Source organism: Anopheles maculipalpis, chromosome X (assembly GCF_943734695.1).
Source record: "Anopheles maculipalpis chromosome X, idAnoMacuDA_375_x, whole genome shotgun sequence".
NCBI lineage: Eukaryota > Metazoa > Arthropoda > Insecta > Diptera > Culicidae > Anopheles > Anopheles maculipalpis.
Genome location: NC_064870.1, coordinates 20,226,593 through 20,241,697, shown reverse-complemented (window position 1 = coordinate 20,241,697; position 15,105 = coordinate 20,226,593). Strand labels below are relative to the sequence as shown.

At 36.9% G+C, this 15,105-nt stretch overlaps 2 protein-coding genes and 1 pseudogene across 5 annotated transcripts in view; 2 read left to right on the top strand and 1 right to left on the bottom strand.

Annotated features, from left to right (window-relative positions):
- The window catches only part of LOC126559692 (surfeit locus protein 4 homolog), a 464,744-nt gene that overhangs the window by 305,505 nt on the left and 144,134 nt on the right, over nucleotides 1-15,105 (top strand). For 2 of the 4 annotated variants that reach the window (XM_050215888.1, XM_050215864.1), the window contains exons 1-2: nucleotides 13,472-13,492; nucleotides 13,565-13,644. In XM_050215888.1, coding sequence (XP_050071845.1) covers nucleotides 13,594-13,644 — 51 coding nt within the window. In that variant the 5' untranslated portion in view covers nucleotides 13,472-13,492; nucleotides 13,565-13,593. Of the gene's footprint in view, nucleotides 1-13,261; nucleotides 13,285-13,471; nucleotides 13,493-13,564; nucleotides 13,645-15,105 lie in introns of those variants that run through there. The other 2 variants (XM_050215872.1, XM_050215880.1) reach the window with 2 other exon arrangements.
- Nucleotides 2,145-7,243, top strand: LOC126568719 (probable ATP-dependent RNA helicase CG8611). Its single transcript, XM_050225239.1, has 5 exons — nucleotides 2,145-2,189; nucleotides 2,248-3,956; nucleotides 4,028-4,194; nucleotides 6,705-6,951; nucleotides 7,066-7,243. The coding sequence occupies exons 1-5, from the start codon at nucleotides 2,145-2,147 to the stop codon at nucleotides 7,241-7,243; spliced, it is 2,346 nt and encodes a 781-aa protein (XP_050081196.1).
- On the bottom strand, nucleotides 10,860-12,201 carry LOC126564530 (uncharacterized; annotated as a pseudogene).

The window sequence follows — 15,105 nt, the reverse complement described above, 5'->3', positions numbered from 1 at the left end:
GCTCTAGATCCAAGCGGAAAGCAAATTATGTGAAAATTTTAGGACAAAATATTATAAATATACGAAATGATCAGTCATGTTGAGGAAATAGGAGCATGCAATCAACGTTCTAGCTTAGTACGGACAGAAAAAATTGTGCTAAAATAATTGATCTACTGTTTGCATCATTTGTTTGAGTTACATTTATTGTATATTTTGTTTTCTATGCTAGGCTGTTAGATCGTGAGCGTAGGAACTACTATCAGCAAAATTTGTGCCAATGACGGTTCTATGCTCACTTTTCTCGTAAACCTTTCACTGATAGTCAGGTTGATTAGTCGATGGCCTAAAAAATAAATGAAAAATTGATAAAAATTTCAATTTTTTATTTATTTATTTTTTGTTGTTGAATATGACGGCACGTCGCCGTATTGTCGCCGTGTAAAAATTATACATTATTATTATATAAAAAACCATTAGTATGTAATATTTTGTTAAAAGCTGTTCCCTTGGATAAATTTCACTATAATTTGTGTAGTGCTGAATGATCTGTTCTTCTAAATTCTTTCATTATATTCTTCTTCACAAAGAAGAAGGTACCGGCGTTTGACAGTTAGCAATGTTATGTTTTTTTTCGGTATGATATTGTAAAAAATAAATTTACAACTTCGTTTCTCTTCCTTAACCAACCACAAAGTTCCATCAAGCACCATGTGCTTCCTAAGAAGCCTTTAAGTTCCACTGAGGATCACGTATCGTTTATAAACACGCCTCATAGTTCCATCGAGTTCCGATGGCATATAAAACACCTCCACAGCTCTATAAACTTCTAAGCTCTTTGTAAGAAGCGTCAAAGATCAAACTTTGTTCGATTTTTTAAAGCATTAAAGAAAAACAACAAAAACACAAAAGACATATTACATGCTTTTTATTGCGATATACCATCAATCCGGGACAAAAACAAAACAGCCAAAAATGGCAACCCTAAACCTCTTGAGGTTGTTGTGCCCATAGAGAGAAAATATTAAATATTTGTTACGGTGTTTTCACACTAAGAAACAGTTTTAATTTATTATTCACTCGGTTCAAATCAGAAAAAAATACTACGAGCATAATATAATTACTTTCAATCTTCAAAACGTAGTATGGATAAAAATTATACTAAAAATAAAAGTAAATAATTTTAGAAATTGAATATCATCACAACGGCTGAAAGTTGAAGCCAAAACTGATTTTGAAACATGAATAATTTATCTAATTTTTGTTCTAATATTGCATCAGAAAAGAAAGTGATAAGGCAAAAGAATGAGAAGGAAATTCCTTATCAATATGATTATAAAATTGATTCAACACAAGCGGTGTTGACAATGCGGCACTGGACCGTCATAATCAATTATTAATAAATAAAAATAAATTTCATCAGAATCGGACAAATCATTAAAAAGTTATTCGATTTTAAGTTATGGGGTACCCGGATAGCCCGGTTGCTGGGAATAGGGTGTTTTTTAGGTTGCCGGTGACAGGGTTCAACTTGAAAAAATACCTGGGTATCAGGTTGCCTACATGAAGGTTAAATTTGGCTGGTAGGGGAGAAAGAAGACCGTCAAGCTCAAAACAAACCTTATTGTGAACATGGTATTCTGGCTAATAATACAAGATAATCGTTTGATATCACTACTTTTTCTGTATCAGAGCGTTCCACCAATGAAATAGATTACCCGAAAATGAATCGATGCAGTAAGATGCAGTTTGCAAACAAGCAAAATTGGCAAGATCAAACTGAGCCATATAGAAGCTCCTCAAAAATCCTACAAATATTGCATTCCATCAGCTTTTCCATCTATTCCTCCACTATCCCATACCTAAAAAGCCCATGGAACATTTGTATCATGTCGAGAAATGTTCTGGATAACTTTACCCTATTGACAAAATTGCCTTAATAACCACTACTAAGGGATTTTTCAATACAAATTTGCCTTAGTTGGCAGATTTTGTCAATAAGGCTCGCTATCTTGGTTACGACAGTATTCGGCTGGTGGGGGAATGGCTTTAAGTTTGACATATTAAATGTTACTTGGTACATAAACCACGTGGAAAGACCATTGCGAATAAAGTTTTATCAATCCATTATTTGCTTTACTTTAATTGCATTTTAAGGATCGAAAATGGATTTAATGTTGAGTAATCTCATCTTCGACTGCCCCGAACAGGTAATGTTTAATCATTTGGTTATTAATAAGGATTGGCTTATTCGATGCTTGATTTTAGGTTATAAAGCGTCATACTGAGCAGCCCACAAAATGTCATAGCAAGAATGAAGAAATTCCTATGCAATTTAGTCAAGTGCAACAGACTAAAGCCGTTGTAGCTCGAAAACGTGGTAATATTGCAAAAGAAATCAAGAGCTTAGCCGCTACAGTGGCTGACAAAACGCCTTCCAGACACATCCATCAACCCACAAATCAATCCTCAAGTGTCGAAGTCCACAAAGATGTAGGTGTTGGGGAAAACATAGAAGATATACGTTACAACAAAGCTAGCATCGGAACTGCAGTTGTTAAACCAATTGAGCTTCTAAAGAAAACACCTTCTAAAATTGTACTCCCGCTAATTCGACCAATTGAAGAAAAGTTGTTCAGTAATCAGTCGATTGAATCGCTTGAAATTCATCCACACTCTAAGAAAAACATTGCTGATTTGTTGCACTTTACACTGCTTACAATGGTGCAAAACAAAGCAATACCTGTGTTGCTCAAAGGATGTGATGCACTAATTCGTGCTCAAACTGGTTCCGGAAAGACCCTCGCCTATGCTTTGCCTCTAATAGAAAGTTTACATGTGATTAGACCTCAAATTAGCCGTTCCGAAGGTATTAAGGCAGTAGTGATTGTTCCAACGCGTGAGCTTGCTATTCAAACGTACGAGTTGATGCAAAAATTACTTAAGCCATTTAATTGGATTGTCGCTGGATACTTAACTGGTGGTGAAAAACGTAAAACTGAGAAAGCAAGGCTTCGTGCAGGTTTGAATATTCTCATCGCAACGCCTGGACGTTTCTGTGACCATATTCGTAATACCCAATCACTTAAACTCGCTAATATTCAGTGGCTGGTATTAGACGAAGCAGACCGTTTGCTTGAATTGGGGTACGAGAAAAATGTAAAGGAAATAATTGACGCAATTCATGATGGACAGAAAGACAAACATGTAAATCCACACAATAAGTTACAAACTGTACTGCTATCTGCTACCTTAACCTCATCGGTAAAGGAGCTAGCCGGATTGACATTGAACGATCCCGTATTTATTGAAACCAGTGAGGTCTCGTTATCTGAAACTTCTTCTACCAATGATAAGACACGATGCGAAGATCAGCTGCTTAACGTTACAGAATATGTGTCTATGCCTGGTACAGTGCAGCAAAGATATCTAATTGTTCCTCCTAAATTGCGTCTTGTAGCATTAAGCGCAATTATTGTGAACGAACAACGAATGAAGCCTTCAAAATTACTTGTGTTCATGGCAACACAGGATCTGGTCGATTTCCATTATGATGTTATGATCGAAGTACTCACATTGCAAAAATTTGGAACAAACAATACAAATAATTACGGTGATATTGAGAAGGGTCTATGCATTGAAGCTGATAGTAAACAAGATTCGGACAACAACGCCTTGCTGCCTGGATTAAAGTTCTACAAGCTTCACGGTCGTATGACACAGGTTGAACGAAGCTCAGTTTTTCAAGCATTCCGGAAGGCAACTGCAGCGGTTCTAATTTGTACTGATGTGGCTGCACGTGGCATCGACATTCCTTTCGTTGATCTAGTTGTACAGTATCATGCTCCCCAAATACTAGCTGATTATGTACACCGCGTAGGACGAACAGCGCGTGCAGGTGAACCCGGCAAAGCGGTACTTTTTATTGAACCATCTGAAATTGATTTCATAAAGTATCTCGCAAACAAGCATATCAGGTAAAAAGATTCATGTTTTCGATCATGGTAGTTTTCTTACGTTTCAATGACTGCAATGTTGTGTATTCCAGAATAAAAGAACAACCAGCTACAGGTGTTATTCGCAATTTTGGGAGCATGCTGGATAGAAATATAAAATACATCTCCAAATTGAAAGAGCTTTGGGCAGTTGAGCTCCAACATCGTTACGAGCAAATTATAAATGAAGAAAACGAATTGTTCACTGGTGCTAAAAAAGGTACGTACGCACTATGTTTATATTTTATCTGTCTGAGAAGAACTTTGCAGTGGGAAATTTATTCTTCTACTTATAACTCTTAATCGGCCTCCGAAGTGGAATTTGCGAAGGTAGCTGACTGCTCGTAGTCATCGTTCAACGGACAAATATGAATGACTCGCAGTAAACACCTCGACTACTTATGAGAGAGACCTCACAAGTAGCGTCGTTGCGCCGAACGGCATTGCTCTTTAGTTAATTGCCCCAAAATAGCGCTAGCCTATGCAGCTGTGAAACGAATCCTGAATCCTGAATCCTGCACGGCAAACCAAGACGAGCGGGATGTGCTCCTAGGGTTGGTTAACCACCGTTCGTTGTCACAAGTGTTCATTATCCTTGACACCGAGAACCTAGTGGTGAACGTCGTAATTCGCCTTCGCTACCTTGACCTACCGAATCGCTCTCACTAACACATCAACACGCTGGCAAGACTGTCAGCGGTGAGTAACTGTAAAAATATAGAGATCGGCAGGGCGGGTCACAAAAATTAGCATAGAGCAAATGACCCTTGGGAGGGAGGGAACACGCAAAGTCAAACAACAGAAATGAGAGTGAGCTGATGACACTCCCCTGAGGAACACCGAAGAAGGAGCCTACAAGGAGTCGGAGAAACAGGACGAGACTATAACTCTATACGATTTTCCAATGAGATATGATTCGAACCTAGTCAGAAGCTGCTGACCCTCGATATCAAGATTGTTAAGAGTATTACGTCGTGTATTATTACAGGAAGAATGGAGGAGTGAACTGTAGATTCTAGGACTTTGAAAAGATAAGAAAACTGTGGCACGCAAGTTGGAATCTAAGGAGCGAACTTCCTGTTTGTGTATAGGATCAGCTAGGCACATTTCCAGATAGTCGGAAAATTGCCGTCTTTAATGGATCAGATAAATATACGGGGCATGGATGGGAGCGTACTTTTTAAAGGTAGACGATGGGATACCAAAAAGGCCAGGGGAGTAAGATATTTTGAGCTTTGAAAGGGAAGACATCACAATTGAATTATTAGTGGGTACATGATTTAGGGAGAAGACGCCACGAGGAGTGTCAGATAGACCGTCAGCCAGAGGCAATGCTTTGGTCAACAAAAACACTGGAGAAGTTTCGTCATTCAAGGATATCGTTGAAGGGATGCCATTTTTGCTTGTGACGCGAATTCACAAAACACCGAAAAGGCTTGGGATTGGCATAAAAAAGGACTTAAAATCGTCCTGCATATGATATGATAAACTACATCATATATATGTAGTATATGTAGTACATATACTATATATGCTGCGATGTTCTATGTGCGATGTTATATATATATAATAAACTTGTAAGTAGTATACTCCTTTCATCTTTGCTGGGAGACATTTCCTTCTCCGAGCCGTGAAAGGGCACCGGGTGTGCTCGGTTGTTCCGTTGCGTATATTCCGTCATCTAAATCCAAAGTCGTGTTCATAGCGAGGGTCTTATCGTGCAGATATTTTGGAGTCGAACTGTCCAATACGCTCGAGATGCGCGCCCAAAGCGAAATGATTAGACCTAAGCCTAGACATCATTCGAATGAACGCACGATCACCTGAGATGCCGTGGAACCAAGGCTTCAAGGACACTTGGGGAGTGATCGAATATAGAAACCTCCCGGGCTCATCGGTGTCCCACAAACTCTGCCACCGAGCCATGCAGAGAGACTGTGGGGCACGCATGTACTCGTGAGGTAGGATAAGCCTGTCGAAAAAGGACCCTTCCGAAGCACCCTTTTTGGCCAATTGATCTGCCTTTTCATTGCCGAAGATACCGCAATGCGTAGGCAGCCAAATAAGAGATATCCGGAATGATTTCTCAAACAATGAGCTTAAGACCTTTAATATTTCTTTTACGAAGTAGTCCGGGCTCTTAACAGCCTTCACAGATTGTAATGCTTCGACAATAACTTTATATTTGAACTGGGCAGATAAACCCTGTAACACCGATGGATTATGCAGATAGTTGTGCTCAACTAGTCGCTTCTCCCCTTGAATGTCGAATATTTTGGAGCAGGAATAAAAAATGAAGGAAGGAAATGCGTTAAAATATGTGAACAAAACGGCAGAGCTTCCATTTCTGTCTATGGAGGTTGGACAAAAATGCCATTATCATTCAAACAAAGTGCCCCGTTTCAAAATGAACCAAGCCTTATACAGGTGGGCTCATAGCTTTCTAATATAAGCGCACCATCTTTCTCTAGGTACTTTTTCCATATGCACCTTTTCCATACGTACAGCCAAATCTTGTGTACATATTTCTAGATTGTGGTTGTAAAAACTTTCGGGATAAGTCCACCGGGTATAATATACGGTTTGGTTCCATGTCAAAAGTGTGTCAGTTGCTATACGATTGTGGAATTCAAACGAACGTCTTTCTTCTTCTTGTTCTTCTTTGTCTTCGTGTGCTTCTTCTCTTTTCCTCTTCTTGATAATTTTTAATGTTTTTTCCCTTCGTTTTAGCCTTCGTTTCATGGATAAAGTATTACTCTAACTTTCCGAAAGAGTTAAGGAATATATTTCATTTAAAATCTATCAATATGGGTCATTACGCAAAAAGTCTGGGTCTACGTGACGCCCCAAAACATTTCATGCAAAATTATACCGAGCAGAAACTAGAAGGCAAAGTTTTTAAACGAGAGGAGCAAATTCGACGTAACGCAAAGCAGCTTAGCTTTTCAAAAGATAAAAAAGCTATGTTATCTGCCAGGTAAGCTCAAGTGACATTCAATAATTTAAAAAAAAAACATATTTGTGGTATTATTCAGTATGACGGTACGTTGCTGTATTGTCACAAACTAACATATCGCTTGTCTATTTTTAGAAACAAGGACAATTTAAAATCCCTGAAACATGGTCATGGCATCAGTATCAAACGGACAACAGCGATCAGCTCCAACAAAATTTTAGATTATACCAAACGATCACGCATATTTAATACTTCAGAGTTCGAAAGTGGAATTGGTCCTGCGCGCAAAAAAGTCAAAAGTAGTTTAAACTAAGTCGAATAATACATATGTAAGTGATTAGTGGATTCAGGAATGTTGATTAAATTTTGTTTTTGTTGAAAGAGACTTTGTGTCTTTCGGAAGTATTCGCCTCTTAAATGTTGATTAATAAGCTCATTTCAAAATTTCATTGATTTACTTATTTATTTATAATTAATTGTGACGGTACAATGCCGTATTGTCAACACCGCTTGTGATGACTTAATTGCATAAACAAATTTCTGCGTACGCTTCCTCTTTGGTACTGGTTTGGAAGAAAAATGTCGAAGCGCGTATGTGCGTTGATTGCCGCCCTTTAAACAAAGCGACTATGAGGGACAGCTTTCCTTTGCCTCTAATTTAGACATGTCTAGAGCTTCTGAATAGTAAATGTCTGTTTACTTTATTAGGCTTGAAAAGTGGATGTCTTCAAGTAAACATGGGTCCGAGTTTTGTTAAGTACACATCGTTTGCTACGCTTGACGGGCAATATGAATATTTAAAGGTGCTGTTTGAACTTAAAAATGCCCCTGCAGAGTTTCAAAGATATATAAGCTTTATTTTATGCGAATTTATTTAGGCTGATAAATTAGTCGTCTCTTTATATGATATTATGCTTCTACTGACTTCAATTCCCGCGAGGGGGCCTTGACTGCTGTTCTTAAAGAAATAAAACAAAATGGTTTACAACTTCCCATCGATAAATGCAAAATTGGTCACACGCAATTAGAATATCTCCGTTACGATGCAAGCGCCTCTGACATACAATCTTGCATCAATAGTTAATTATCCTATCAACAGTTATTTATCCGTGTTGAGGCATTTCATACTCTTCGCCAAATGCTGGTTTAGTATCCGGATTTGGCTATATTTAATCCAAAATTTGAGACAGAATTGGATTGCGATGCAAGTTCATACGGTTTTGGAGCAGTACTTACACTTATAATGGTAAATTACATCCAATCGCTTATTTTTCAAATGAAGAGTTAATGCTTCGTAGCTATGAACTGGAGACGCTCTATGTTATTTATGCGCTGAAACGTTTCCTTACATATTCCCATCGCTTACCGTTGAAAATAATAACAGATACTCAAAAATCCCAACGCATCTGCCAAAATTGCGAGGTAGTCTTTTTTTCTTGAGAACTACGATTACAATATCCAACATCGCTCAGGCTCTTCCAATTACAAATAGCTCAAACAAATAGCGGGACCCTGTCGGTATACAGGCGCTGTATATTTACCCCCAAATGTGCGGAATGATGAACGTGTCGTCAATTTACATATCAGATCACTACAAATGATTTGTGAAAACTCCCAATACTTTCCCAATTCTTTCACTTGGCGATTTCAATTTACCTACACTGTCGTGGACAAAAACGGATGATAGAGATTTTTATCTCGACCACTCACATTCATCCATTAGGTCTGTAAACAAGTTTTCACGTTTTTTTACTGTTTTCCAAGCCTCATAGGCCTGAATGGGCATCGATTTTGTTGAGAAAAGTTATTTCCGTCGCTTTTTACAACCTGTTCCCTTCTTTTAGGCAGAATGTGAATTTCTTCATAAAAAAAGAAATCCGATTTGGACGCAATCCATGTTTCGATTTAATTTCGTAGTTCGGCGTAATTCTGGAAGTGCTGCACGGTCAAGCCATGCTCCTTCGGCCGGAACAGATGATAGTCGGAGGGCGCAATATCTGGGCTATATGGCGGGTGGGGTAAAACATCCCATTTTAGTGTCTGCAGGTAAGTGCGGGCATGTGCCGCCACATGAGTGTTGTCGTGCAGCAGAATGATTTTTTCATGCCTGGTCGTGTTTGGTTCCTTTTTTCCTTCCATGCGCGATTCAAACGCATACATTGTCGTCGGTAAACGTCGCCCGTGATGGTTTCGTTTGGTTCCAGCACTTCGTGCTACACCACACCCAGTTGATCTCACCAAATGCACAGCATTACCTTGGCGCTATAATGTTCTGTATATAAAAGTTATGACAACGAGACATGTCGCTTCGATGTATAACGATCGACTCCGATATTTTATTAGATTTTAACATTTTAGGTTAGATTTTAGACATTAGGGGTGGCCCGGTGGTGTAGGCGACAGCGACGTTGGTCTTCAAACGGCAGGAACGAAGGTCAAATCCCATTCGGATCGTCCCCTCGTAGTGAGGACTGACTATCCAATGGCGTGGTTTCGGTAAGTCTAGTAAGCCATTACATACGTATTTTAACGTTACGCTAGTCCTAGCGTTACTTCTTCCTCCTTAAAGTCAAGCGTCCTCGCTGGACGTCGTTAAATTTCATCTTGAATATGTAAACTGTAACTAATTTATTTCTTAAGCCTAGATTTATGGATTTTTATGTAATAGTTATCCACTAAAGTAGGTCTTTTTTTGCTTAATTTCGACGACTTTTACGGTTCCTTATCCTTAGTAATTCTTTGACTAACCTTAACGTAAACGTCTTGTCCTTCAGTTGAGTTAAATTTAAATTTTCACATTAAATTTTCTTGCTATGCTTATTTAAGTTGACTTCAACATTTGCTTGTAGTTCCATGAATCGTAGATGCATGTCTTCTGTGTTCGTAATACCTTCTATTGCGTATAAATACGGTCGAAAATATTTCACGGTCCAGACTATAGCTAACAGTTCTTTTTCAGTTGTGCAGTAATTTTCTTCCGTTTTATTTAATGTCCTGGATGCATACGCAACAAGTCGATCTTTCCCTATAGTTCCTTGGGACAATACGGCACCAACGGCAAAATCGCTAGCGTCTGTTGTCAAAATGAAAGGTTCTGAAAATCGGGGTAAACTAAAATCGGGTCCATGGCCAACAGTGACTTGCATTTTTCAAAACATTTTACGATGATATAGAAAAAAGAGTTTTTTCTATATCATCCTCCTCTAACTGAATTTGGTGAAAAACTGCTACGAGATCTGTTGTAGAGAAATAGGAAGCTCTACCTAATCTGTCCAAGATCTCAGTAATGTCCAGTAAAGGGTATTTATCTGAAATGGTTATTTCTTCAGTTTCCGGTAATCAATGACTAAACGATACTTTTTCAGTCCTGTTGAATCTTGTTTTTTTTCGGTACGATCCAAACCGGAGAAGTGTATGGAGATATGGATTCACGGATTATACCATCACGAAGCATTTTTTTTACTTGATCTTGTACCTCAGTTTCAAATATCCTTGGACATTTGTAGGACTTTGTATGAATTGGAATGTTATCGACTGTTTTGATTTTATGTTTGATCTAATGTGTGAATGATAACTTGTCTTTGTCGAAATACAAAACTTCTGGTATTTCTCTCAATTTCTCTTTCTTGAGTTCGAAGCTCTTGGAATGTTCTATTTTAGGTCCTTCATTTTCGAGGAATTTATTATTAACGATTTCAATTTCGTTCAAGTTTACCTCAATATGTTTGTCAATATGGTTTTTCAGAGTTATAATTGCTTTCTTTCCTTTGCTGGTATAAATGTCGGGTAACATGGAAAATTTACCCATTCCGTCCTATTTTCAGCGTATCGTTGCGAATGTGCAGAAATGCGTTGAGATCTTTCAATGTTTCGTAACAATAAGCCCGTCGAAAAAATCATGAAACGAATAAACATAGAATTTGATTGATCTACATATTTATAGCAAAAATATCGAAAGACGAATTTAATGTCGTTTCGCTCTCGTATTTTTTCCTTCCTCGCTCATCAGTGTTAGTATGCTCTATTTTTTTGCTATATGACGCGTTCGTGTATTCTATGGATACCGAATAAACTTCGTCTAAATCGTTCCATCGATTTATAATAAACTATAAATGGTCTTTTAGACGAATAAACTTCGTCTAAAAGACCATCGATAAAGCGTGTGAGTGTTATGACACCGATCAAATGGGGTACTACCGTTACGGAATTTTTATATTCCTCCGCAGCTGCGGTTATTGATCTGATCTTTGTTTCATTTTTTTTTTTCAAATTATTATAATATTCTGCTATACCGAGTCTTCTTTCCTTGTCGTTCGTAAAACAGTTGTTGTATGTATGATGTCAAATCTCTTTTGTCACCAAACGCGTTCGTTAACACTTCTTTTATCTGTGGCCACGTGTTCACATTTCCTGCAGTTATTAACGCTTCCCTAGCTTGGCCTGTAATTTTATACTTCGCTGCTCTTACTAATTTATCGTACATAGAAGATCCTTCGTAACTTTTAAACAACTCCAAAGCAGTTTCGGTGTCCTCGATCCATACTTGCGTTTCACTTTTGTTTCCGTCAAAGTTTGGTGCTTGGGGCGTTAACTGGAACAGTTGCTTCTCTCTGGAAATCAAATGATATTCGCTCAGTGATGGTTCGTACCGGGAGGAGATGACCTACACTTATTACCAGCATTTCGACTTTCGACTGCGCCAGTTATGACAACAAGAGATGTTGACGCTTCGAGGTGTAACGATCGACTCCGATATTTTATTGGATTTTTACATTTTAGGAATTCATTACTACTTAAAACTAAGCATACACTAATACACTAAATATGATATTCTAATCTAATGTGTAGAGTAGTATAATCACTTCTTAAACTAATACTAACAAACGTATCATAACGGTAAACTAGTCGTACCGTTACGTATGTTTTTGGCAATGATCTTAATTTTCTACTTTTTTTATTCGGCGTGATTTTTTATGATGGCGTGAAGAACAGATGTAAAAATGCATATTGATTGTGTTTGTTCAGAGGAAACAGAGTTAGTCGTCATTATATTTTGCTTTCGATTAATTTTTTGGATTTTTTAAATGTATTGTTTAATTCTACTCATGAAATTGTAATTCATGAAATAAAACATATACAGCACATATAATAGAACAATAGAACAGATGAACAACATCAGAAATGCTTTGAAGATTACAGGACATTGTTGTGACCGTCCCGTTTGACAGCGTTCGTGAACAGACGCGCCTGATTATACTGTAATGTAAACATCGCTTTAAACCCCAAACCCGGACACCAATCTTGACAGATCCGAATCTAGGATCTGGATTTTTGTTTTGGATCCCAATCCCTGAAGGATCCTGAGGTATGTGTAATGATCCCAACTTCACACCGCCAGCCGTACCTACGAACGGTACGATTTGACAGCCAAAGCTGCTCAATAGGGCTATTTAGCAAATCGCTGTATCACTGGGAAGCGCGAACCAGAAAGAACCAAAACCAGGCTTCGACGATAGCCATTTCACTGCACAGGTTTGAAGTTAAGATCGCGATCAATGTACAATCTGAAGCAAAATCTCACTTAAACAATAAGCCTTTGATGAACAAAATCAACACAGCTATTTTCCAGCAGGCAGCTATGTGTCAAATGACAAGCAGTATTTCGTTAAATAAAAAAGGAAACTGAACGAAATTTGAAAAAAAAATCATCAACTCTGACGAAAAGTTTCCCAAAACATTTTTTTATTAAAATCCTTTATCGACATGATATAAAAAAGCACGGTTCAGAACCGATTTTTCACGAAGTCGGATTGTGGAACAATCTAAATTTTAACGACTCCTATAAGACTTTGTGGTCGTGGTGAGGTTATCCGAGTATCACTATTGCTGGTTTGACAAGTAAAAACTGCTTAATTGAGCTTGTTAAGGATTTCCAAATTGCCCTTAAATCACTTTTAATTTACCCGGTTAAGTACGGTAATTTAAGGGTTATTTAAGCATATTTTTCTCACTGGGTATTAGAGCAAATTTTTCTAAATGGGCGGTTAACGAATTTCACTTTAGGGTAAGTGTAACCGTGGACTTATTTTATAGCTGTTTACGACAAACGTCAAAACATGTACAAGATCTGCTTGAACTGCAATAATTACACATCAACACTCTTTTGGCCACACAACTCTATTCGTAATTTTCATTTATTTTCTTTAGTCCGAGCTACGGAGACATTAGCGGTGATTTCTTGATTCCGTATTTTGATTTCATTTCAATCTTTTGGTTTGTACACAAAATAAAAAGTTATCCATGTAATGCACTCCTGATCTTGGGCTTGGTTCTCATTATTATTGCCTCGTGCTGGTAAGTTGCACCTGTTCCTCAAACATAAAATTTTCTAGATTTGTTCATACTGCTATTGTTATACGTTAAGGTTTATTATTTTCTTTTTCTTCTAAAATAGCCACAGCACTACCGTATGCTGATAAAATTCAACAAGAAAGCGACTTTACAGAAGGATCTGTCAGCACCAAACTCATTGGTATCGCTTCGTGCTCTATAATCAAAAAAAGTAATAGATAATCATCCGACATTTGTCTGTTCCTAACTGATCTCTAACTCTAGTTTTGTTTTTTTGTTAAAGGAATATTTGTAGTTTAACAACCATCAACTATGAACATACCCAATCAATATCTAGAAAAAACAGAAGAAGTCGCTGATCAGGTATGTTGCAAAATGATGCTATATTAAAGTAAAAAATGTCAATCATTACATATTTTGACAACGTCATCATTGTGGTGTAGTTAAATGTAAAACAATAGAAAAAATGGATGTCCCTACTGACAAATTATTAGTGAATCCGCCAGCTAAAGCACTTCTTCTTGGCTTAACGTTCTCTAGGTCACGCCGGCCATGTAATGGCTTACTGGACTTGCCAGATACCACGTAGTTAGGTACTTTGTATTGAAAAACTTGGTAGTGGAGGGTAAGGTAATGTTGTCAATAAGGTAGTTGTTTTCAAATGCCGATATAGGCAGCGTTCGAGGCATTGGATTGTGTATATTATATATATATATATATATATATATATATATATATATATATATATATATATATATATATATATATATATATATATATATATATATATATATATATATGTATATATATATAAATATATATATATATATATATATATATATATATATATATATATATATATATATATATATATATATATATATATATATATATATATATATATATATATATATATATATATATATATATATATATATATATATATATATATATATATATATATATAATAGTAATGATTGAAAACCTTGGGCGGCCCAGTGCTGACCGATAGGCGACCGATCTTCAAACGACAGGTCTTCAAATCCCATACGGCCCGTCCCTCCGTAGAGAGGACTGAATATCCAACCACGTAGAATCGGCAAGTCTAGTAAGTCATTTGATTGCCGGCATGGCCTTAGAAAGTTTTGACAAAATTAAACCTTTTTAAACGCGAAAAAGGACAAAACACTTTTTAGTATTACAGCGAACCAATCCAAGATTGGAAAAAAGTAAATAAGGTTTGCCCGATAGTATGAAAATATTTTTGTTTGTATTTTTAAATCGATGAATGGCCTTTTGTGCTTTAGTCGTATATTCTTCAGAATAGAAAAAAAAAAAACAATGAGAACCGATTTGATTATTGGGCCAACGATAGAAACGTGTGTCCTTTTCCAAGTTATCCCAATTACTTGGTTTTACTAAAATAATAAATAAGTCCTTACGTTGAAAATTGACTTCACTACCTTAATTTTCACGTTATGTACAATAGCAGGTGGTCTTAATCTATTTTACGACACTGTATATGCACACAAGATGATGTATTTTTCATCGTATCATAGAAAACTCTTTAAAGCAGAATTGATTTTATTAGAATTTCCTGGCTACTTCTTTCAGTTTACAAACAATCTACTCCACTATTACTGCTAGTTTTTGTTCGAACACTGTTACTATTCAAGTAACGTTTTGTTACTGTTTCTTTTATTGTACTGTTCTAGTTAATGATATGTCTTTTTCTGATACTAGTTGAAATATACAATTTCCAATAGTATTCGAACTTTCCAAAATTCAACCTAATTGATGGACACATCAACTTAAATATATTAC

What these genes read in the sequence shown, in the direction of transcription:
- LOC126568719 (XM_050225239.1), top strand. Translation starts at nt 2,145, where the DNA reads ATGGATTTAATGTTGAGTAATCTCATCTTCGACTGCCCCGAACAG. An exon ending in CTCGCAAACAAGCATATCAG is followed by an intron (nt 3,957 to 4,027) that starts GTAAAAAGATTC and finishes TGTGTATTCCAG; the next exon opens with AATAAAAGAACAACCAGCTA. An exon ending in GTTCACTGGTGCTAAAAAAG is followed by an intron (nt 4,195 to 6,704) that starts GTACGTACGCAC and finishes CCTTCGTTTTAG; the next exon opens with CCTTCGTTTCATGGATAAAG.